The following is a 23640-nucleotide window of genomic DNA, read 5'->3' as shown; positions in this document are numbered from 1 at the left end:
GGGTACCCATCACCTGAGCAGTGTACACTATACCCTATTTGTAGTCTTTTATCCCTCACTCCCATTCCACCCTTCCCCAAGTCACCACTAAGGAACTTACTCATGTAAGCAAACACCACCTGTACCCTGATAACCTATGGAAAAAAAATTTTTAAAATAAAAGAAAAAAAGATCCTTAATTTAATCCTATTTGCAAAGTCCCTTTTGCCACTTGAGGTAACATTCACAGGTTCCTGGTATAAGAATAGGGATGTCTTTGGGTGGCCATTATTCTATCAGAGTGGTCAACAAATACTTGATAAACTTGTAAATATTTTGAGACAATGATAAATTAAGCACTTCAAAGTATATGTAAATTCAGAGGATTCCCACAGCTCATCACTAGCTAAAGTCATGGTCACATATATACTGTACACTCCCAGACAAACAACCTTCATACTCACTCAAGCTCATGTTCACCTGAGTTTATGTTTTGGCTTTAAAAATGTACTCAAGTTCTATTTCACTTTCTTTCACCTGATAGAATATAATCTGTTGTAAGATTTTCCTAAAAAGGTTAATTTGAATTGTTTACTCCCATATTGAGACAGTTAAAGTTCCAGGCAGAATAGAGATTTAAAAGTCCTTTCTACTTCCTACCTCATACTAAACTCCTTTCCCAATTGCCATTTCAAACAGATCAACCAACAAAAAAGAGAGGATGGTAATCTTCAGACGGAAACAGAGACGCAAGGGGGATACTGTAGACCTACTAGCAAAAACCCAAACTCTGCTGTTATTTGCAACCCGTGAGTCATATACCCTCTTCTTTCAAAATAAATCTTTCAAGTCTAAGTTACATTAGTGCGACTACTCTCTCAGTAGAGGTGCTACCAACCATCACATCAATCACAATCCATATACCTTCTGTCAAAACTTTTTCAAATTTGTGATCATGGCATGAAAAAAATTTAACAATAAGCTTCCTGCCACTGCCCCCAACCCTCCTCCCACCAATGCAGATAAAATTTCAGGATAGTTTTGGCAGATCATAGGAACATATTTTCATTTTTTAAGTTTTTCAATTGTTTTGAAGCAGTTGACATTTTATGCTGATTGGTATGTGTCACTTGGGCAAACTTCTACCCGTTCTCTACCAGTACAATTACAGGGATCCCGTCTTATCTTTAAATTAACCATAGCTTCAGAAAGACACGCCAACCTATTATACTTGCCCAATCCAGTTATACCAATGTATCATATATATAACTGGTGTCAAAGACTAATTAGGAATAATTGAAAGTTAATTGAACAGTACACTTAAGTATGCTGACAGAAAGATATGTCTTGAGAACTAGATCAACACACACCACCACTTCAAAATTTTCTATGTGAGGCCTTCTCTTCTTTTAAAATTGGCAATGATACCATATCAATGACAAAGTTCACAGATTTACTTACTGATGGACTGAAGTACAAATAGAATATTTCTGTGTGGGCTTGGAGGAAATAACTGCAAATTTCACAAGGTGAAAATTCTCCTGAGCAATTTTTCCTATAGTTCTAGTAGGTTATTTAATATTTGGCGCCTACTTTTGAGCACAGATAAATATCCTACAGTGGGTTGAACATAGCACATAACTCTCACTGAAGAATGTGAATTTCTATGGGAAAATCTAGTTCAAAGGCAAAAAACCCCTCTACTTTGTTTAACTTATTTTATTCCTTAGTTAATTCCACATTCTTGAGCATGAGCCCTAAAATGAAAAGAAACTGAGCAAATTGGTACATATTAAGTATAGTTAATATCAAGAACTAGGGAAAGTAAGCACAAAATAAAAGTTGAATTTTAAATAACTAGACTACTTCCACAGTCAAGAAATGTCACCCCTTGGTGGCAATAACATCTTTCTTATGGCAAATGCAAGGTACTGTGGAAAGTTCTACTGTGTTTACATTTGTCAGGTCAAATACAGTGTTGAAGAAATTGGTAGAAAGGCAAAAAATAAAATAAAACTACCTTTTCCCAAGGCAATCAGACCAGGAAGGCAATAAGAATTCAATTTTCCTGTACAATTTGAATAATGAGCTCAGTTTTCCACTCCCCTTCCAAAATGTAGATAATGGCTGTAGCTAAGCTCAAAGTTGTCACACATCTGGAAGACTATTTTAAAATACATTCAAAACATTTTGATTACATGATGCCAAGCATCTGGCAATGCAAACTTCTTTAGGTGTTTTTCTTTTACAGATATTCAGCCCTGTATAGACAGTCATTGTGCTAGATTTTGAGCTACTTGTTTTATTTGTACAACAACAAAAATATGTATGCAAAGGTAAGGCTTTCCTTATGATTTTGATTAGGTAGATTTAACCTAATGACATTAACAGAGTTGCCACTGATTCTTATATTACTTGAACCACCCTCTAGCTGGGCTCTCTCTCTACCCCCAAAAAGCCCTTCAGAGGCTTCTATTGGTCAGACCCTCCCCAGGAACAGTATTTCTCAAACAAACAGCATTCACTCACTTGTCTAAATAGTAACGGACTTTATTGGTTTCATTCCACAGCAAGGATGAGGAAAAGCAAGGCTTCTAGTTTTCCCTGCCTAATAAGAACCAGGCTTAGGAATACCTGTGGTTCACCAGCCATCCCCAAACATTTGCAGGATCTTGAGGTAGGAGGTAGGTATTCTTCATGTGAGGTCGCCTCCCTCCTAATGCGAGCTAGCTCGTACTTACAAAGCCCTTTTCCACAAACGAACCTAACCATTCCCGCCTCCACTCCACTGACCACCTTAAGTCAGGTGACACTGCAGGGGCTGGGGTGTTCTGGGTCAACCACGCAGTAGTTATTTGTTTTGTACCATGCATTCTACCTCAGATCACCTATTCTTGCTTTTGACCTAGTGGGGCAGGGACAGATTCCTCAAAGGCAAGGAACAGGTCGTATTTATCATTGTAGCGTCAGTACCTAGCACAGTGCTAGGTTCAATAAATATCTTGAATTGCTCTGAATAAAATGTCATCTGGGGAGGCCGAGACGGGGGGATCACCTGAGGTCGGGAGTTTGAGATCAGCCTAACCAACATGGAGAAACCTCATCTCTACTAAAAATGCAAAATTAGCCGGGCGTGGTGGCTCATGCCTATAATCCCAGCTACTTGGGAGGCTGAGGCAGGAGAATTGCTTGAACCTGAGAGGCGGAGGTTGCGGTGAGCCGAGATCGTGCCACTGCACTCCAGCCTGGACAACAAGAGAGACAAACTCCGTCTTAAAAAAAAAAGAAAGTCATCTGCCCCAGTGTTGAGGTAAACAGCATTACATTTCAAACTTGAAATATAATTAAACAGGTAGTCAGGTTTGAGTTTAAGCAGTGTTCACAGTGTAGAAGGCATGAATAGCAGATCACTGGGAGAGGTCTGCAGAGCTCTATTTGCAAAAGGGTGCTACTGGAACAACAGAAAAGACTGTATTTGTTATGAACAAGTGGAGTATCCAGCCTGTGTGTTTAGACTTCCTTGAGACAAAGAATACACACTGTGGGGGAGAGAATCATTTTTGTCTCCTTCTTCATGGAATATGCCCTAACTCTGTTGGCTTCAGTTCTGGAAGGCCCAGGGCTACTCAGGGGTCTAGAGCATCATCAGCAACAATGGCACTGCAGCAATGGAAACCAGCACCTAGTGGTGGAGCTTGCTCTGGAGTGGGTGAGGCCAGCTCTCAGATGCTAATGGGGATAGGGAGAGGGCAAGGCCTTGGGGCTTGAGCGCTGGAGTCATTGCAAGCTGCTTTTAGCTTCATGGGCAGTCATTGGAACCTTATTCATGAACACATTTGCAATATCCTCTGAGAACTCCCAGGAAAAACGTGGGAGAATGTGAAGACCCCAGAGGGCCTAAGTTGCAAATGAGGTGAGGACCAGAGAAATATGTTTTACTCTGTTAATATGACTTCATTTAAAATCCAGTCTGCTGTGGCCTAGGAAAACCTGTATTTGATTGATTGCTAGATAGATAGATAGATAGATAGATAGATAGATGGAAAACAAATTTGATGTTATGAAGCAACATAATATTTTTCCATCTTATATTTAATGGCATAATATATTGCTATTTAACTTTCAAATATATTTTAAATCAAGTATTTGAAGCAGTTTCATGACCCTCTGAGCAGAAAATACAACTAAGAAAAATGCAGAAAATCTCCTAAAGGGTTAATTGTTCCAAGGTGGAGAATATATTTAAATTCAAAATTCCTCATGAAAACCAGGCTTCTCTTTAGGTTTTTGCAAATAACAGCAATTGGTGGCTAATATTCTTAACCTTTAGTCAGTTTTCTGTTGATAAGAAATCAGAATCAGGGATTATTACTTTTCCAAAGAATGTTTAGACATCCTAGTGACATGATCACTATATGAAATATAATTCAAATTATCTCAGTTTAAACACTGACTTTGACAGTTAGTAAAATCATTTAATTTTTTACTATGGAAACTATTTTAATAATTTTAACCACTTTTTAGATTATATCAATTCTTTGAGATGAAGTACGACAGAGAAATGAAAATAATCTGTAAATTGAGCTCTGTGGCAAAAAGTGATTTTCATTCTTCAGTAGGGGTATTAACGGATAACCTTTCAAGTGCCTTTTTTTTTGTATTTCTCTTCTTCCTCTACCTCTCCTTTCTTATACAGCTCAAAGAAAATCTAGCTTATGAAAGCAGACTCTAGTTAATGATCCCCTTCCCTCTGCTCTCTCCCATTCTCTTTCATTCACATTCCCAACTTTGCATCTCTCTTCTCATTTTCCTTTTTTCTTTCCGGGGAATGACCACCTCAAAGGATTAATTCAGAACAGGCAGCAGAAAATGGTAACAAGAGTGGGCAAATCAGGATGTGGATTCAGAATCAAGAGGTATTTTAAAGGAGGAGAGTAACTCAAATTAAACATATGTTAAGAATATGAGTTTGTTGTTCATGGCATACCTGCTGCCTGTGATCCCACCCTGGTCAGATCAGCCTTCAAGGGCAGAAAATTCCCAAGTGGAATAATAAATACAGTGGCTGGAGGGTATATGGGTCTCAGCAGCTCTGACTTCACTGTAGGAACACAGGTGGTACTGACCTAGCTTAACCAGAGAAATGGATCATGGCCCCTCAGGCTCAGAGCCAGTGAGAATTCAGGCTCCAAATAAACAGGCTTTGGGCATATATAAATTCTAATATATGCTTGGCATTTATAATATGCTTTGCTTCAACTGATGTTGCCTGTTTCCCAAGGCGTCATCTTTCTTACTTTGATATGTGTGAACTAGGCAGTAAAAATCCATTAGTCTTCTTTTAAAAATGCTGTACGGAGGCTTAGAGTGTTTTTTCACTGGGTTGATCTGCCATCAACCTAAGGGTATGGCAAATTGTGTTATGCAGGTAACAATGAAAAGCCTTGCCCTACCTCTACACTTTCATTTCTCCTGATGTATCACATTTTGCAGCTCTTTGCTATCTCCAAATTTTGCACCCAAACATTATTGATATGAACTAGTCACACATACAGCTCACCAAGGGTTTTCATCAGGAACTATGTAGAATATAAAACAGGAACTATATTATTTACTTTCCCATTTCTATCCTCCCTTGCTTTAGAAGAGTTTTGAGGTGGAGAACAGTCATCTAATATATTTATGGCTTGAATTTCATTCCATTGGTAGGCAAGATTCAACACTGTTGGATCCCTCAGGATAAGTATCCATGATACAGACATTGTTTAAGAATTCGTAAAGGTTTTTGAGAAAAAAATATTTTAAATTTAGTTTTGGAATAATACAGGTCTGAGAGGCTCACAGAGCCCATTTCACATTTATTTTGACATTATTCCTGTAACACAAGTACTAGCTAACTAGTGAAATTTTAACAGGATAATAAAGGGTAATTTTTTTCTCTTTGGACTGTGTATGAAAAAAAGAGTACTTGTTAACTAAAAGAATAATGTGAAAAAATAGTTTCTAAGTCCTTCAATCTTTGTATTTGCTTTTGTTTTGCATTTTTTTATTGATGTATCATAGTTTACATATTTTGGGGGTACATGCAATATTTTGATACATGTACACAATATGTAATGATCGAATCACAGTAGTATCAGTTTAGAGATATGATACACAAACAACCAAATATTCTTAACTCTTCATTAAAGCAGGCAGGTCCCAGATGTTTAATTACAAGTTTGAGTTATAACATAGCATTGGTCATCTGTTTCACTTCTGTAACAATTTCCCAAATCAGCAGCTGCCATATCAGAGGACCTAATATAGTGAAAATTCCTATTTACACAAAGGATAGTTTGGAGACTGTGATGATTTGTTTTTCAAAAAGAATCATTTAATTCTCCTGATCTTCTTTAGTAAATCATATCTGATTTGAGAATTGGCCTTCTCTGTCCATGTTGTCCAAATTTGTGATGTTTTACAGAACTTGGCTCAAAATCCCTCATACAAAGAGAAGAACACATTGGAATGTTCTAAAGTCAGGAAATTCATGTAAAGCAGTTTTCAATATAGAAAAGTGATAATCCAGTGAAATCCTGTTCTGAAAATTAGCCAAATACAAATTTGACAAAGCACACAAGAGAAGATGCAATAAAACACGTAAGGGTCATCATGAGGAGTGTGACTGCGGAGAGGGGAGAAAGGCTCAGGTGGGGTTTTCTCTCCTCTGAGCACCTGCTCCAAAAGTGAAGTCTTTTCAACAATTTTTGTGGTGATAGGTTGGCATGGTGTCATTTATGCCTGTGATGAAGTGCCCGGATTCTCTTGAGTGCTCGCATCTTCCCATGCCAAGTCATCATCCATTCCCATTTATTTAAAAAATTATTAGATGAAACAACAAAATATATCTCCCATTACACATAGTAAGTGGGGATATATGCAGAACTATTGATCAGTTGTTAAGGTTGGCTAACACATTTTCTCCATGGTTAAAACAAAATGAAATCTACAGTTGAAATACTCACGAATCCACACAAATTCCTATGACAGGGACCTTCCTACTCTTCCTGCTCCCCCCTTGTTTTCTTCACACACATGTGTCCTTGCTGCCAGAGAAGCACATTTACTTTGATAGTGGAGCTCCTTTAGCCATTAAAAGCCACAGTTCTACTTTTTATATTTGGAAAAATGCTCAAAATGTGTTACTTCCAGGGGGAAGTAAATACTGGGCCACTTTGAGAGTCAAAGCCTAGCAACGGTGTTTTGAAAACTTCTGATTCTATTTTTGTAGAATCTTTGTCCCGTATTTTCCCTGTGTGGATTTTCTGAAAGGCTTGGGTCCTTGAGTGAGCATTCTTCTAGTGGCAATTTTAACATATCTGCCGAATGTTTTCATTTGTGCTGCTGGTAGGATACATGATAATATACATCATTAAATCAATACTGTCCCCATACGGCAGTTCTTTTCCAGGAGTTGTTTGCTGGCTGTCTAGCTGTGGAATCAGAGGATGGGATACTGTTGATTTCAGACATAAGGAAGGGGACAGTGGGAGCCGAGCTTTTAGTGATGAAGCCTTTTAGGGTCCTGGGGGAACTACTATACGTCTTGTGTCAGATAATACAATATGCAACATCACTGTTCACAAGGAGTGCCCACCCAAGATGAAAAATCACGGATAAGGCAAAATAATTTACTAAAATGTGGACTGGGAGCACTCTCTTTTAGAAAGTGTCTAGGAGGGAAAGCTAAATAAGCCAAAGGAAAAATTTGTGTGTAAGCTGCTTATCTGCTATTATTAGCAAGGTGAAGGGATCCTGGCAACACTTTGTGGTCTTTAAGGACATTTTGGCTTCTCTTGGCATGATGCTCTGGAATTATTTTTTCCACTTTTTCATGCTATCTCTGTAACACAACCTCTTTACAGAGTATTTCTCAGGAAATGACAATTGGCTGTCGAATCCCATACAAACTTATTGGATATGACAGCTTAAAGGAAGAAATATTCTGTAGAGAAGAAAGTTTTTATTCATACTCTTATATTTTAATCCTCTTTTTACTTTTTCTTGGTTAATTTTATTATTTCAATTAGATAATTTAAAAATCAACACATCACATACCAACCTCTCCTAAGAGCAATCATAAGATTTGATGATTTTTCTGATAGACAGGATAGGGTTTCAAATTTGCATTATTTTATCTACTGAATTAACTATGAATTCTAAACCAAACTAATGCTGCCATGTGTTTTTAAACATCTCTAATCTAAACCATCTGGAGAGGCCTGGTTTTGCAAAGGCATCCCTTTCAGGACACTGCGGATTTTGTCACTGCTTGAGGTTCTGGCAAACCACCAATGTTACTATAATTCTCTTTTGTGAAATATAGCTTTTGACTAGGATTTGAGAGTCTTGGTTGTGTGTGTGTGTGTGTGTGTGTGCATGCATTTATGTGAGCATGAGCACTTGGGTACAATTTTTGCTCCTGTTTTCTTTAGTTTTCAGAAGACCATATTTATCATGAACATTTTAAAGAAATAAAGATTTTAATTTCAACTACTCAACGTAACACTAGACAAAGTTATTGGAGAAGCAAAGATGTAATGCTGCATAACATAACTTATTGTTCATAGGTGCTGGAAATACTTTTTTAAAAACTCAAAAGGAAAAAAACATACTGGCTTTAGAGAACAAAAAACAGTGAAGTTATAAAATGATTATGGATACAATAATTTGTAGCATATAAGGCATAAACTCAATATATTTTCAGGGAGATTAGAGTTAAAAATTAACGAAGATAAATCTTTCACCTAATAAAAGCAACATCTTGTTCAATTCTTTGGCAAATAATGAACATACCATTTAAAAATAAACAATCGGATATAAAAACGGAAAAAGCAAAGTATAGACTATTTGTTACAACAAAGGTTAGAAAACTTCCCCAGGAAGTAAAGATAATTCCATTTGCAGAAATTCTCTACAATAGTAAATGCTTTCAAATAATTCCAAAAATTAAGTTTTGCTCAAAGTCACTGTCTAAAATGTATTAAAATAAGAATGTGACTCTTGGAGAATATGAGTCTCTGTATTTATTAATAACACAGTGTGTTCAAACAGCCCCATTCATCCAACAATATTAGGCAACTTAAAGACACACACAAATCAGAAAGTGTGGACCTAGTTTGCAGAGGGAGAAAAAGCTATATTTTTAAAAAATAGATGGTCTGGAGTCTAGAAGTGGTTCCATCCCTAGAATATAAACAAGACAAAGCAATGTACAAGTATCCCTCTCGGGGGTGGTAGTGGCCTCTCTCCACTCTTGGTGGGTACTTATCTGGCCTGGGGCAACTACAGCCCACTCCTGCCCCGTACTGGTTCCTTTCCTGAAAGGAGGGCCCCCATGCACATATCTCTGAGGGAGGGTGTTGCCCTTCTGAGACTTCTCTTTCCTTTCAGATCTCCTGGTATTCTTTTAAACCTGCTCTTGCCTATATGAAAATGTTGTAGGATAAAGAAAATGCATAATCTGATAGTCCAGAGAATGGAAGCCCTACCAAAGGGGTCCTTGGGTCATATATGTCTCTAAGAGGGACAGCTCTTAACAGATATGCTAAACTGGTATTAAATGAAAGTAGAAAACATCGGTCAGCCCCATCATCCTTATTCTTGCTTCATAGCCTACAAAGTGTGTTAAGCATGGCAAATGGCCAGTTAGTCTCTAAATAATTCATTGTAGCCATGTGAGCTATGTAGGTACAAGAGGGTTCATTTATGAAGCTGGGGCGCGGGGCCATCAGTGTGAGTAGTCAAGCCAAGGAAGCCAATGCATCTGTACCTTGCATGTGGCAAAAGCACAATAACAGGATGATATTAAAGCCATACACACAGTATAACCTTATGGGTTATTAAAATGCTGAGCTCAGCCAGGCACAATGGCTCATGCCTGTAATCCCAGCATTTTGGAAGGCCGAGGCAGGAGGATCACAAGGTCAGGAGATCAAGACCAGCCTGGCCAACATGGTGAAATCCCGTCTCTACCAAAAAATACAAAAATTAGCTGGGCGTGATGATGTGCACCTGTAATCCCAGCTACTTAGGAGGCTGAGGCAGGAGAATTGCTTGAACCTGGGAGTCTGAGGTTGCAGTGAGCTGAGATCGTGCCGCTGTACTCCAGCCTCATGACAGAGCGAGATTCTGTCTCAAAAAAAAAATGCTGATCTTATTTTGTACTTATTGGTAAGATGCCCTTCCCTACCTGCCCCCAGCACTCTCCTGCTGCCTGAATGAATTGGTACCTCCCTGGAGAACCCCTCAGTCACAACCCCCCATTCAGTAACTAAGGAGGAAGGTCACACCCATGCTGTTTGGACAATACACAAAGATTGCTACATATTTTGAATTTCATTCTTGTATATTCAATAATAATTATTGCTGACACTTATTGGATACTTACTATGGGCCTGACACTAAATACGTCACATTTATTTATTTATTGTAGTCTCATAACAACCGTTTGACTTGTTCAAGGTCACAGAGCTTCTAAGTGGTAGAATCCAAATTATAATTCCAGGCTGTGTGGACTTATAGCTCACTCTTAAACACTATGTACTTAACTTCCTCCCAGAACTCAGAAAATATCTCATCATCATTTAGTTAGGAAACAAATGATTAAATAGTCGGGACGAGAGAACTTTGGAATTGTCTCAGGTTCCCTCTATCAATTGGCATTTTAATATAAAGAACACACATATAAATTTGACCAATGTGAACAGGGCCCAGGCAATAGAAATAATTGAGAGGAGCCAGTCAGGTGATGGAAAATTAAGCATGGTTGGGATTGGGGAAAACTGGAGGGCTCTTGTGGAGAGGGTCTCACCTCCAGCCTATCATTGCTGTGAGGGCCTGGCCATGGTGGGTACCTCCAAAATAATTGTTGAGTGAATGAACAAATGAATGGGTAAATGAATGAATCTAAGTTAGGTGAAATTTCTTCAGGAATATATCCTAGCAAGAAAAATAAAAATGCCAAGATTTAAGCTTCTTCCCACGTGACTATCATGCAATAATAGTAAAACAAACAGATGTAAAGAGAATACTTTTATCATTTCAAAGCAAGTTCACCAATTGCTATGGACTGAATTATACTTCCCCCCACCACGACCAAATTCATGTGTTGAAACCCTCACCCTCAATGTGACTGTATTTGGAAATAGGGACTAGAAGGAGGTAATGAAGGTTATGAGGTCATAACTGTAGGGACCTGATAGGATAGGATTAGTGTCCTTATAAGAGACATCAGAGAGCTCACTGTCTCCATCCACCATGTGAAGACACAGCAAGACGGTGGCGATCTGCAAGCCAAGAAGAGAGCTCTCACAGATTATATCATGTGTAAGGCTATACACACAATATAACCTTACCAGTTATTAAAATAATGATCTCATTTTAGCTCAGTATTTGCTGCCTCCTTGACTTGGACTTCTCAGACTCCAAAACAGTGAAAAATAAATTTCTGTTGTTTATAAACTGCCCAGTCAATGTTATTTTGTTGTAGCAGCCTGAGCAGACTAATATAACTATATTGTTTCTATTATCCTCATTATAATCTTAAGAGGTAGTTAGAATCCCATCCGTATTCAACCCAGACCCCTCAGAACACCCATCTTCCTGAGACCAAGGCTTCTCTCACCTCAGTGAATGGCTGGAGGTGGGTAGGTATTCAACAGAAGGGAGGGACAAACCAGCAAACATGCTCATATTGCAATCTGGCTCTCACAGCACAGCATCCATAATTCCCAGGATAATTCCTGAATGAAGCACGCTGGAGAAAGCCCGGTTCAGACAGTTGTAGCACAGTGGATGGGGAGAGAAGGGAAGGGCATTTAGGGAACTGGATAGAATCAGCAATGCTGGAGTTCTGTGTTGACAATATGTGTGCATATTAATGGGATGCAGCAAATGCTAGTAAGAGGCTAGTTTTTGTAATGATATGAAACTTTAGCTTGATCACTTGCAATGTGACATGGCAAGACAAATAAAACGATTTTAAAACAACTTGTTTAAAGGTGTATTCTCATGGCATCCTCTTCATCAAATAGCTCACTTCGTCCCTCACATACTCCATGAGGTATAGAAATAATCTCCTTCATTGCTGTTTTCAGATGAGGAATCACCTAGAATACGATCTCTTTGCTAGAATCCACCTGATAATTCTAACTTCCCTAGATGTGTCCCAATGATCACTTCTGCTTCTTCATGAGTTGCTTTTTGGAGAAGACTCTAGAGGAGGGTAGACAAAGAATGAAAGCTGGAGAGGCAGGTTTTCTGCTTCCAGCTTCCTGGGCAAAGCAAAATGAACTTCCTCCTGTTTGATTTAATAAGAATCAGTGTCTAGCTCATCAGATCAGTCATTCTCAATTGGCAGAAAAGAAGTGTTTTGGGATGTCTGCATTTCATTTCGCCATGTACATTGATATTCCTTTATGTCTTTTCCAAAAGGCACAAAGTAGCAATGTTGTGGCACTATTTCTCTGGTCTGATCCATGTAAGTTGTATCTTTTATGTAAGAGTTTAATTTTACCTTGATATCAAAAGTATGTTTAAATTTTCCATGATTTTATTCTTCAAAATGTGTATGACAATCAATGTAACACTGGTTGAGGTTTCCTCTTCTGTTTTCCCATCCTGAGGCACTTCGAATATCACATTTGAAAACTGTTTGGGTCTCACTCTGGTTTTCATATTCTTAGCCATGGAGTTTATCTGGCGATCATAAAGCACCTACTATGTGCTTTCATTTTGAATCCCAGGAATTCATACTAAATATGAAGCAGTAATTGTCAAAGAACTTTCTATTCTTTTATCTCTTTCTCTTTTTTGACCTGTAATAACCACTTCTTAGCCTAGCCAAGTGAAAAGCTTAGAAGATGCCCTTTTCTTTTTATCAGCTGGGCCATAAGCAAGTTACTCTTCTTTTCATTTAAAAAAATAAATAAAAATCCTGAAGGCGATTCTAACACTTCTCTGGTCAAAATATACTTTACAAAATTAATGTCAATTAATTTATATCTTTGTGTCCACAGCTGTTTTTTAGATTTGGATTATAGACCACAATCTGGGTTGGAGGAGGGACAAAAATTGATGGAGGAAGAAATGGGGTTTATTGAAATAAACTTTACAATTGAACTAGAGACTAGAGAAAGTCTTCTTTGCATGGGATCTGGAAACACAACAATAAAGCCCCATGACTCACCCAGGGTCACTCAGCAGTGTGGTCAGCTAGGAATGGAACTCCAAGTCCTAACTTTCTGTCCCTGTCCTAACCACCAGCCCACACTCCCTTCTCTGTTAGCATCACTCTTCACAGGTGAAACTCTCTTTGAGGTTAGCAGGAACCTCATACAGAATCAAGCACTGGGCAGCTGAGGCTATGTGCAGCAATGACATCTGTACCCTTTATAGAATCTTAATGGGAAGCAAAGCCCACGTAGGAATAAAGACTGAGGGCTTTAAACACTGACACAAATGAGGTTAGCTGATATTACCCCACTTCACATTCTGCTTTGCCCTGAAATAGTGAGGGTTTCAGGTCATTGTCAGTTTCAGGTCATTGTCAGATCCCCCTCTAAAAGAGATTGCCAAGAACGAAGAAACCAAATCAGGAAAAAGTAAAAGTAAAAATAAAATCCTCTGGCCAAGCTAAGACTCTAAACATAGCTTTTCCATTTACCTCAATGCAGATAATTCTAAGGTATATATTTCTGATTCTATTCATTCCATTTAAAAGAGAAAGACCATACCAGGGTAAGCAATGCAGGGTGGTCAGACACATAATCTAATGACAGTGTGTGGAAGCCACTACAGAAGACAGCAGGAGCACTGCCAGAGTGTGTTATGGGGCTGAGTGGCTGATTTCTATGCAGGGTCCACCAATATTTTCCAAGTATAGACAGCTTTTATTGAAATAAAAATAGAAAATGCAGGACCAGAGATCACACTAAAAATTCAGTTTAGTAAAGACACAAAAACTGCCCGTGACAGTAGAAGATACTTTTTGGCCTTGCTATCCATAACAGAGAGAAATGAAACTTTATACTAAAATCTTTTTATGAGCAGGCTAAAAGCTTGTCAGTCTTTACAAAACACCACGGAGCTGATGTCTGTTTCTTGTGCATTTGCTTTCCACTGACTGAAAAAATGCTTCTCTGATCCATTGGTTTTGTCTACAATTATACACTTTTAAAAAATATGAAGAATCAGCAGAGATCAGCAGGAAATGAATAGCTAATGCAATTACTCCAAAATTATAAAAGTACGTTCATCATAAGGTACTCTTGCTACTCTCTACCTCTGCCATTTTTCTAAGTAATGGATTGTCTAATTTTGAAATTATCAGAATATCACAGGAGAATGTGGAAGCACATTCAAACGACCTGATTTCCCTGAGTTAGTGTCTAGAAAGGACCAGTTGTAATAAATAAGATTTAGCAAAGATCAGATAGGATAGAAGAAAAGTTACAGGTCAGTGATGAGGGTTTTAGTTTTTCCACATATATATATAAATCCTGTGGGATCTCTAAATTTCCATTTAGGGTTAGAAGGTGGTAAAGATAGCCATGTCTAGAACCATGTCTAATCAATACCTTATAAGGGCATGTGGCCAAAAATATACCTTGAATGGGCTGTACAGCCTTTGCTATCAAGTCCCATGTCTGCCCACATTTTTAGAATGCAGCCTGGGTGATAGCACGATGTATGCGATAGAATAAGCCTGAGTTCCAGGATTGGCTCTACTGTTCACTAGCTGGGTAACCTCTAAAGTATAAAATCTCTCAACTGGAAAAAGAGAATAATAACATTTTTCCTACCTCCCTGTTGTACGATCAATGAGATCATGAAGGCAGAAGTGTTGGGAAAATTTAAAACACAGAAACACGTAGATATTGCTACAGGTATTACACTTTAGTACAAAGGTAATCAAATTGCCTTTATTATGTTATCCACCTACCTAACCTCCATCACTATTTCATCTAGGACTACTTCCCTGGCTGCTGAAAGTTTCCTGATTTGGTCTCCCAACAGTTCAGAAATACGAAATATCATAGCAATTTTGTTTTTCTTTGGCAGCCAGTGATATTTACCTGACCTTTATCCCAACTTCATGAGTATCATCTGTATCAAAGTGCTGACTACAAGTTTTTGGAATCAACTATTTTACTCAGAATCTTTTGGTAACTCTGGTATGACTACCTTGTTAATATATTTAGGGTACCTCTTGCTTTTTTTTTAAATCACGAGTATATTTTCTTCTCAATGACATTTATTGGATCATTAAGGGAGAAACTAAAAAAAAAATGTTTGTTGGAGAAATGTTTAGTCAATGATCCCAAAGATACACACACACACACACACACACACACACACACACACACAAGAATGCCCTTTTCAATTAATACTAGTATTAACTATTGTCATGTGGTAAAACAAGTAATTTACAGTTGATTCCAGAAACCTGTAGTCAGTTAATACAATTAAAATTTAAAAATCATGATAAAGATCATACATATTGATTATAATAATGTATTATTGTTGGATTTTTAAAATCAAAGATATACTTTCTGTAATATCAAAATAATTTAAAAGGCACTGTTCTTCAAAAATGTGCTTCTCTTTATTTCTTAATCCTTACAGTATTTTCCTGGGAATTTGGCAAACCTTGTAAAACTGAACAAAATTAGGATTTTGTGCTTCTGTGTTTACAGAATGAGCATATCAAGCTAACTTAAAAAAAAAAAAGAAAAAGAAAAAGAAAGAACCGTTCTTATTTCAAAGGCTCAGAAAATAAAGGTTATTTACCATACAGACCTAGACTTCTTGTTAAGTTGTTTTTGAGATAGCAAATTAGAAAAACATGGCCAGAGTTAGAGGTTACTCAATCAGGTTGAGGCTGGGACTCTATTCCAGCAGCTCCTATTCCCCAAATTATATCTGATAATGCTCTAAAGTCTAAACATATTTTAGTTCAGAAAGATACTTTGCTCTTAGATAGAAAATGGCACTAAGCTTCCAAAAATCAACAGGTTTACCCACCCTCTTCAAATGATGTATTTGTATTCAGAGTAATCTGTCTCTCAGTACCTCTGAATTGTAACATTTGAGGAACTGCAATTTTGAGCTGAAATGTTTGTTTTTCATTTGCCTGTGCATAATCACAGGATAGGAGCATTAATAAAGGGGTTGGTGTATTGGCCTATGCTGAGGCCTATTATTTAGGCAGAGTCATGGCAACAGAGCAATGCAGAACGTGTACAAGGGTACCATAATTTCAGCCTGTATTGTGTCAAGTGGAAGAGAAGATGTGTCCACAGAGAGAAGGAATGAAAAATACAAACATATTTGAAATTATCTCTGCATTTTCAAACCAGAAACAGCGTCTATATTTCCCAGCAACTCAAGAAATACGAGTGGTAAGTCTTGCCCCGTGCCAGCTACAAAAGTATTATCTGTTAAGTAGTATGGCGCCCATAAACTTAAAATCAGCAAAATCCATTGAACTGCATTTCCAAGAGAGTAGGAGACTTGAAATGGTAGTGCTCTGAGGATGTCCACATGGGTGGGCAAGCATATGTTGCTTTTAAGCAGAGGAAGTGGTACACCACGATTTCTTCATAAGTGCGAGGTCTTTATAAACTCATCCTCATGGGGGCTGTTTTAAATAGAAAGAAAATGACACACAGTCCCCAACCAAGCTTCCTAACTGTTTGGGGAGGGTTGCCACTTTCCCAAAACATTAGGTTACTGTGGGGAAATTTTCCAAAATTGTCAACAATTTCATTTTTAAACTGAGTTCTTCCTCTCAGCATAAGATAGACGCAATACAGCACAAACTATATTTGGTCTAGCAGGAGATGTAAGTTATTTTTACTACGCTGACTCCTACCTGACAGTGGAAGACGTATTCTGGTGTGGTTTTCTTAAACTTCATGTTCCAAACCAAGGCCACTCCATCTGGTTCATGGGGAGCATCTTCATTGTTGTTGTAAGAAGCCACCATCAGCTCAGGGTACTAAATGGAAGAGGTCACAAGGATGAATTATGCTAAGATGACAACGCAAGGAAAACTTTGTTATTCCTATGTACACGTGGTATACTACATAGCATAAATAGTGCTTTCTGTTATGTTGTGGCATACCTGCTATCAGCTTACTGCTGCAACCTCCTGCGATCTTGTTTCTGCCTCCAACACTCTGTATGCGCTTGTCGTACTCACCGGTAACTATCAAACTACAAACATCGCTTTACCTCTCTGTATTATTTGACACTTTGTGCTACTCCCTTCCTGTCCTGTACTGGCTTCCATTACATCTTTCTCTCCTGATTTTCTTCCCTGACTTCTCTTTTCAGTTCCTGCAGGTTCTCCTTCTATTACATATATTCCAAAGAGGGCTGTTCTCCCTGAGTAAGTTCATCTACTCCAGTGGCTTTAATAAGCTTAACATGCTGGTAATTTTCAAATCTATATCTCTAGGCTTAATTTCTCCCTGAGATGCAGGTCTTTATATCTGACTGCCTACTGGGGATTTCTCAGGGCTGTCCATAGACCCATCAATTGCAACACATAGAAAAATGAGCTCATTGACTTCCACATGAAACCTACTGCTCGTCCATGTTCCCTATTTTAGGGTCTTGCACTAACATTCGCCTGGCCCAGGCCAGCCATTCTACATTTTTATTTATTTATTTATTTTTTTTTTTTGAGATGGAGTCTCGCTCTGTTGCCCAGGCTGGAGTGCAGTGGCGTGATCTCAGCTCACTACAAGCTCCGCCTCCGGGGTTCGCGCCATTCTCCTGCCTCAGCCTCCTGAGTAGTTGGGACTACAGGCGCCCGCCACCACACCTGGCTAATTTTTTGTATTTTTAACACAGACGGGGTTTCACCGTGTTAGCCAGGATGGTCTCAATCTCCTGACCTCGTGATCCACCAGCCTCGGCCTCCCGAAGTGCTGGGATTACAGGCGTGAGCCACCACGCCCAGCCCATTTATTTTTACTTCTTTCTCTCTCTCACTCCCATACACTAAATTTCCCTAATTCCTCAACACCTTTCAAATGAATATTTTCTTTCTATCTTTAAGGTCAGAGCCTGCTAAATTAATTTCTTATCTGGATGAAGGCAACAGCTTCATAAATGGCTTCCTATACTGACGTACTCCATTCTCCATCCTTCATCAGGAAGACTTTACAAAATATATATTTGGCTAAGTCATTCCTCAGCTTAAAATACTTTAATGGCTCATCATTACTTTCAAGGCAAAATGCAGGTCACAGAGGATCCTTAATAATCTGTCATTTTTTGCCTTTCCTGCTTACTCTCCTACAACCTTCCTTCTTTCTCCCCACCTCCCACACCCTATGACTCAGCCTCACTGGACTAGTTTTGAGGCACACAGGTACATCTCTGTACCTATGAGTCTCATACTCACTCTCACTAGGATGACTCTTCTGTGTTGTTTACATAACTAACTCATCCTTTAAGACTCAACACAGGCATCAAGTCCTCCAGACAATCCTGACTTAACCAACCACTTCCTTCCTTGCCTATTATCAGCTCCCTTAGTATTATGTGTCTGTCCTGCCAATTAAAGCACTTGTCAAATGCATTATAATTTTTTTTCTACACCTGTGTCTTTCACTAGATTGTAAGCTCTTTGAGAGTAGGGACTGGTTTTCGTTGACCTCTGAATCCAGGGTCAATTCCTAGCATATAATAAACTTGTGCCAAAATTTCTTTAATTATTTTAAATTTTTAATTTTAGTAATTTTGTGCTCAATAGAAAGGCTTTATATATCATCCTGTGTTGTCAAACAATGCTAATAATTAAAGGCCTAAATGCAAGAAACATAACCAGTAAAATAACAAGAAGGACTCTATAGTGATTCTAGGTATTAGAAAGACCTACTCACCCTACATAAACTCTGTCCTGAGTGTTATTAAATAAACTGAGGATAAATCTCACAGGAAGTACTTATGAGTTAGGACACATTTCATGAAAATGTCATTCCTACTTAGGAGTCTCAAAAGGCAGCCCTATTAAAAACAGTATCAGGATTATAGCAGATCATATCACTCTCTTCTTATAATTTAATTTTTTCCTCCTTTTTCATTATTCTATACATACATTTAATGGAAGATTGCCTTTATGAATTGGAACACGGATCTTTTTTTTTCTATTAAAAATAACTACATCTAAGTCTTATTCATTCTTCCGGCAGCCTCAACTAAAGAAAGCTGCAGAGAGTTACAACGTGCTGGTTGTGCAGAGGAAGTATAAGCACACAGTGATACACAAGTATGTGGCCACCAGGGGAAGTAATCACTCTTTATTAAAAAACGCTCCTCAGCGGATGAATCAAAGGCCTATTAAGAAAGGCCTTTGATTCAAAGCCCATTCAAAGAAACTAACATCCAGATAAACACAGACGTCTCCAGACTGTCCATCTGAAGTTTAACTATGTCACATGTGAAAAGGCAACTCTATAAACATCAACACCACTACCACAGGGGCTAAGGAGCAGCCAGATGTTTCTGCAATAATATCACCCAGCTGGGTCTCATTGTTGGCACCCACTTGCAGCTCTTCTTTTTCCATTTAAAAATATTCAAAATTATTTAGCTTTAAAACTCCTTTAGAAAACAGGGAGTGCTTTAGTAAAATTACCAGTGAAATGCCATTGGCATAATTTCTATAACTGAGATCATAAGGCCTAAAGATACTGATTTAAATTTTATCTCATGCAAGTTTTTGGGATTTCAAGGTGCCTTCTAGTATGTCTTTTTCCACTGTTTGTTTGAACATGACTAGTCATATTTTCTTTTTCCAATAAAAAATCTCTAAACAATTATTTAATCTTAAATGTTGTTCAAAGTTATGTTTTTAAAGAGAATATAAAGAATTATGAAATTCATGATCATTTGGTTACTCATAGGGCTGAATTATCCAGTATTTACCCTAGGAGAATTTTACCTGGAAATTACCAGATATACTCTCAAGCCCATTTTTTTCTAACAAATAAATGAAACCTAGTTGGGGCGCAGTGGCTGAGGCCGGCAGAGGTTGAGACCTCCAACGCAGAAGTTGAGGCCGGCAGATCACTTGAGGTCAGGAGTTCGAGACCAGCCTTGCCAACATGGTGAAACCCCTTCTCTATTAAAAATACAAAAATTAGCCAGGCATGGTTGTGTGTGCCTGTAATCCCAGCTACTCAGGAGGCTGAGGCAGGAGAATCGCTTGAACCCAGGAGGTGAAGATTGCAGTGAGCTGAGAGTACACCACTGCACTCCAGGCTGTGTGACACAGTAAGACTCCGTCAAAAAAAAAAAAAAAAAAAAAAGAACCTAGCATTTACTGGAGAGGAAGGAACCATCATGTTTTAAGTGCCCGTTATGTACCAGACACTGATATATTAATTCATTTGGTCCTCATAACCCTCTAAGGTAGGCAATGGTTTACTCATTTCCACAGACAAAGAAATGCAGAGTCCTGGGTTAAATAACATATTCCAAGCTATGTTGCTAATAAGTGATAAAGCAAGAACCCCACTTAAAGTCTGTTGGGCTTCAAAAGCCTTGTCCTTTCCTGTCCACTGTGGCATGCCTCAAGTGTCCCCTATAAATGTGTAAGGCACCATGACAGGTAAAATATGTGACATGAATGCCCTGAATAATAGGCTCTTCTCTACAGGAACTTATCATTAGGTGGAGGGAGGTAAGACACATGTAGAAATAACTACAAGACAAATACAAAAGCAGACCATGACAAGTGCTAAGACAGAGGCAGAAGCAAGGTTCTGTAGAAGCATGGGGCCAAGTATGCTGGCTCATGCCTGTAATCCCGGCACTTTGGGAGGCCGAGGAGGGTGGATCACCTGAGATCAGGAGTTCAAGACCAGCCTGGCTAACGTGGTGAAACCCCGTCTCTACTAAAAATACAAAAATTAACCAGCCCTGGTGGCTTGCTTCTGTAATCCCAGCTACTCGGGATGGGGAGGCACGAGAACGCTTGAACCCAGAAGGCAGAGGTTGCAGTAAGGGGAGATCATGCCACTGCACTCCAGCTAGGGTGACAGAGTGAGACTCCATCTCAAAATAAATAAATAAGCATGGAAGCTGGTGTGGGGTGTGGCAGGAAGAGAAATTGAAAGGGATTTCTGAGAAGAAATGAGACCTTGAGCCTTGTCAACTGGGTAGGTTATTAGGACAGATGACAGTAGCGACAAGAGTCCAAAGACGGGTGCAGGAGACCCCTCCTGGTATCTGCCTGGTTCATCTGAATCTCTCTCTTTGGAGATTACCCCAGTAAACAGAAGCCTAACTTCCCAGGGATAGTTAATTAATTGCAGGGTTGATACTTGACCCAGCTGAGCCAATTGCGTTCTCTAACCAGAATATTGTAAACCTTGAACTGAGACACAGGACCCGGGAGCTGGCAAAGGGGTCTGGATAAGGACAGCAGCCTACTGGTGAGGTCCCTTAAGCTGCCCAGATTCCTACTATTTCTAAGTTTTAGTTCTTCATCTTTTTCATGAATTTCCTAACTACTATAATGGCTTCCCAGTAAATTCCTCTGTCTACTTAACCTAGCCAAAGGTGAAGTCTTTTTGACCAATACAGTGAAGAAGAATATGTCCAATAGACATCAGGTTGTAGTATTAATATGTGGCTAGGAGGCAGGCTATATCAAGCTGTATAAAAGAAGAAAGGCCGGGAAATGCCTCAGGGCATCATCATGGAAGTCACTGAGCACAGGCTAATGATTTTAGATTTTATTCTGGGGGACAATAGGAGTCATACTTTGCAACTAATGATAATACTGTTACTGCTCTTCTCACTACTATGTCACATTTATCAAGTACTTCTTATGCACCAGACACTTTTAAAATTATTAGTCCTTTATTTTTATTTTATTTTATTTTATTTTATTTTATTTTAAGACAGGGTCTTGATCTGTCTCCCAGCCTTGAATGCAGTGATGAGATCTTACCTCACTGCAACCTCTGCCTCCAGGCTCAAGCAATTCTCCCACCTCAGCCTCCCACATAGCTGGGGCTGCAGGCATGCACCACCATGCCTGGCCAATTTTTGTATTTTTTGTAGAGATGGGGTTTTGCCATGTTGCCCAGGCTGGTCTTGAACTCCTGGGCACAAGTGATCCTCCTGCCGTGGCCTCTCAAAGTGTTGGGATTACAGGTGTGAGCCACTGTGTCCAGCCAAAGTATCATTCCTTTATATGCATTAATTCATTTAACACTAACAATAAGTGTGTGAGCTAGGTATTATAATCATCATTTCATGAATGAAGAAACTTAAGCCAAGAGAAGTTAGGCAATTTGCCCAAGTTGATACAGAGTGTATAAGTAATCTTTACAAAGATTAATCTGGTAAAAGTACTTATACTGACTTAACATTATAGAGACTGACAGTAGAGAGACCAGTAAGACACTGTTTCCTAACCTAAGCAAGAAGTAGAGGGCATGACATAAAGTAGGTGTCAAATCCGTGTTCGTGGATTTGCACTGATGTCAATAGTAATCTTTTTGCTGTTGTAAATTTGATTGGATTTAGCAACTAACTGAGCTGCCAAAGATTACTCAGGTTTGCATCCTGGATGACTGCAGGAGTGGAAGATGCAATTTACATGTGAGAGGAGTGAGTATACATGGTGGGAGTAAGATCATGAGTCTGATTCTGCACACATGTGAAAACTGTCACGTGGTATGTGATAGTATTATTGACTGACTGTGCTAAATAATGTTCAGTGGGTGACAAAGTTGACATAATCCTCCAGCTTCCCAGATTTCTTCCAAGGAATGACGTTTGATGATATTTTGTAAATATTTCAAAGTTAAAGTGTTCTGGTTTAAGAAGCCCAGGAGATCAAAGCAAAGCTATGCTGAAACCTTATAATTTCCTCCTTTTTCTCCTCTCAGTTCTATTTTGTTACATTCAGTAACTCATCCTAGACATACATGCCACCACTACACACCAAGACTGTTCCTCTATCTCTCTTCTTTCTTAATACCATTGGATTGCATCTAAATCCATCAAAAAGTCTCTTTATCTAATAAGTATGTAATCCTGGTCCTTTGAACCCCACAAAAGTGTTGTGATGCAGGAGCTGAGGGTTCTAATGTCTTTTTCTTATGCCTCATGTACAATACATTTTTCAAAATTGCAAACCTCTTCCCCACAGCGTAGGTGGGCAGGTCACACAAAAATAGGGGAAAATAAATGTGGTCTCTCCATGGTAAAGTTTCTGTTATTTCCAACTTCACTTCCTCCAACACAAACATCATGCAAGACCCTGTGTGGAAACACATCCACGGGCAATGTGGCCCATCACCTACTGAGGCAAGGCAGGGACCAGCCCCACCCCGTGCCTCCTCAGGGCGTGTTATCAGCTGACCCGGGAACAAGGTTGTAGTTGCCTTTCAGGAATGTGTCAGATAAAGTTCCTGTGTAATTCCCCGACTCTGAACAAGTGAACAAGCTGAGCTAAGTGTTTCCTCAGGCTTGGATCTGATTTCTGTGCACACACTCAAGCATGCTCAGAGACCACCCACACACTGGCGGAAGGTGGTTGGGCAAACCCTGCTTGTCTTAGTCTCTGCACGATCACGCACTGTG

At 38.9% G+C, this 23640-nt stretch overlaps 1 protein-coding gene across 6 annotated transcripts in view; it reads right to left on the bottom strand.

The window, feature by feature from the left end:
- Positions 1 to 23640, bottom strand: part of DYNC1I1 (dynein cytoplasmic 1 intermediate chain 1) — a 318572-nt gene that overhangs the window by 88618 nt on the left and 206314 nt on the right. For all 6 annotated transcript variants that reach the window (XM_003252524.4, XM_030822121.1, XM_030822119.1 and 3 more), the window contains one exon: positions 16898 to 17023. In XM_003252524.4, the coding sequence (XP_003252572.1) occupies positions 16898 to 17023 (126 nt within the window). The remainder of the gene's footprint in view (positions 1 to 16897; positions 17024 to 23640) is intronic.

The sequence above is a fragment of the Nomascus leucogenys genome, chromosome 11 (assembly GCF_006542625.1).
Source record: "Nomascus leucogenys isolate Asia chromosome 11, Asia_NLE_v1, whole genome shotgun sequence".
Lineage (NCBI taxonomy): Eukaryota > Metazoa > Chordata > Mammalia > Primates > Hylobatidae > Nomascus > Nomascus leucogenys.
The sequence above is the reverse complement of the archived record's forward strand: the minus strand, read 5'-3'. Positions and strand labels throughout refer to the sequence as shown.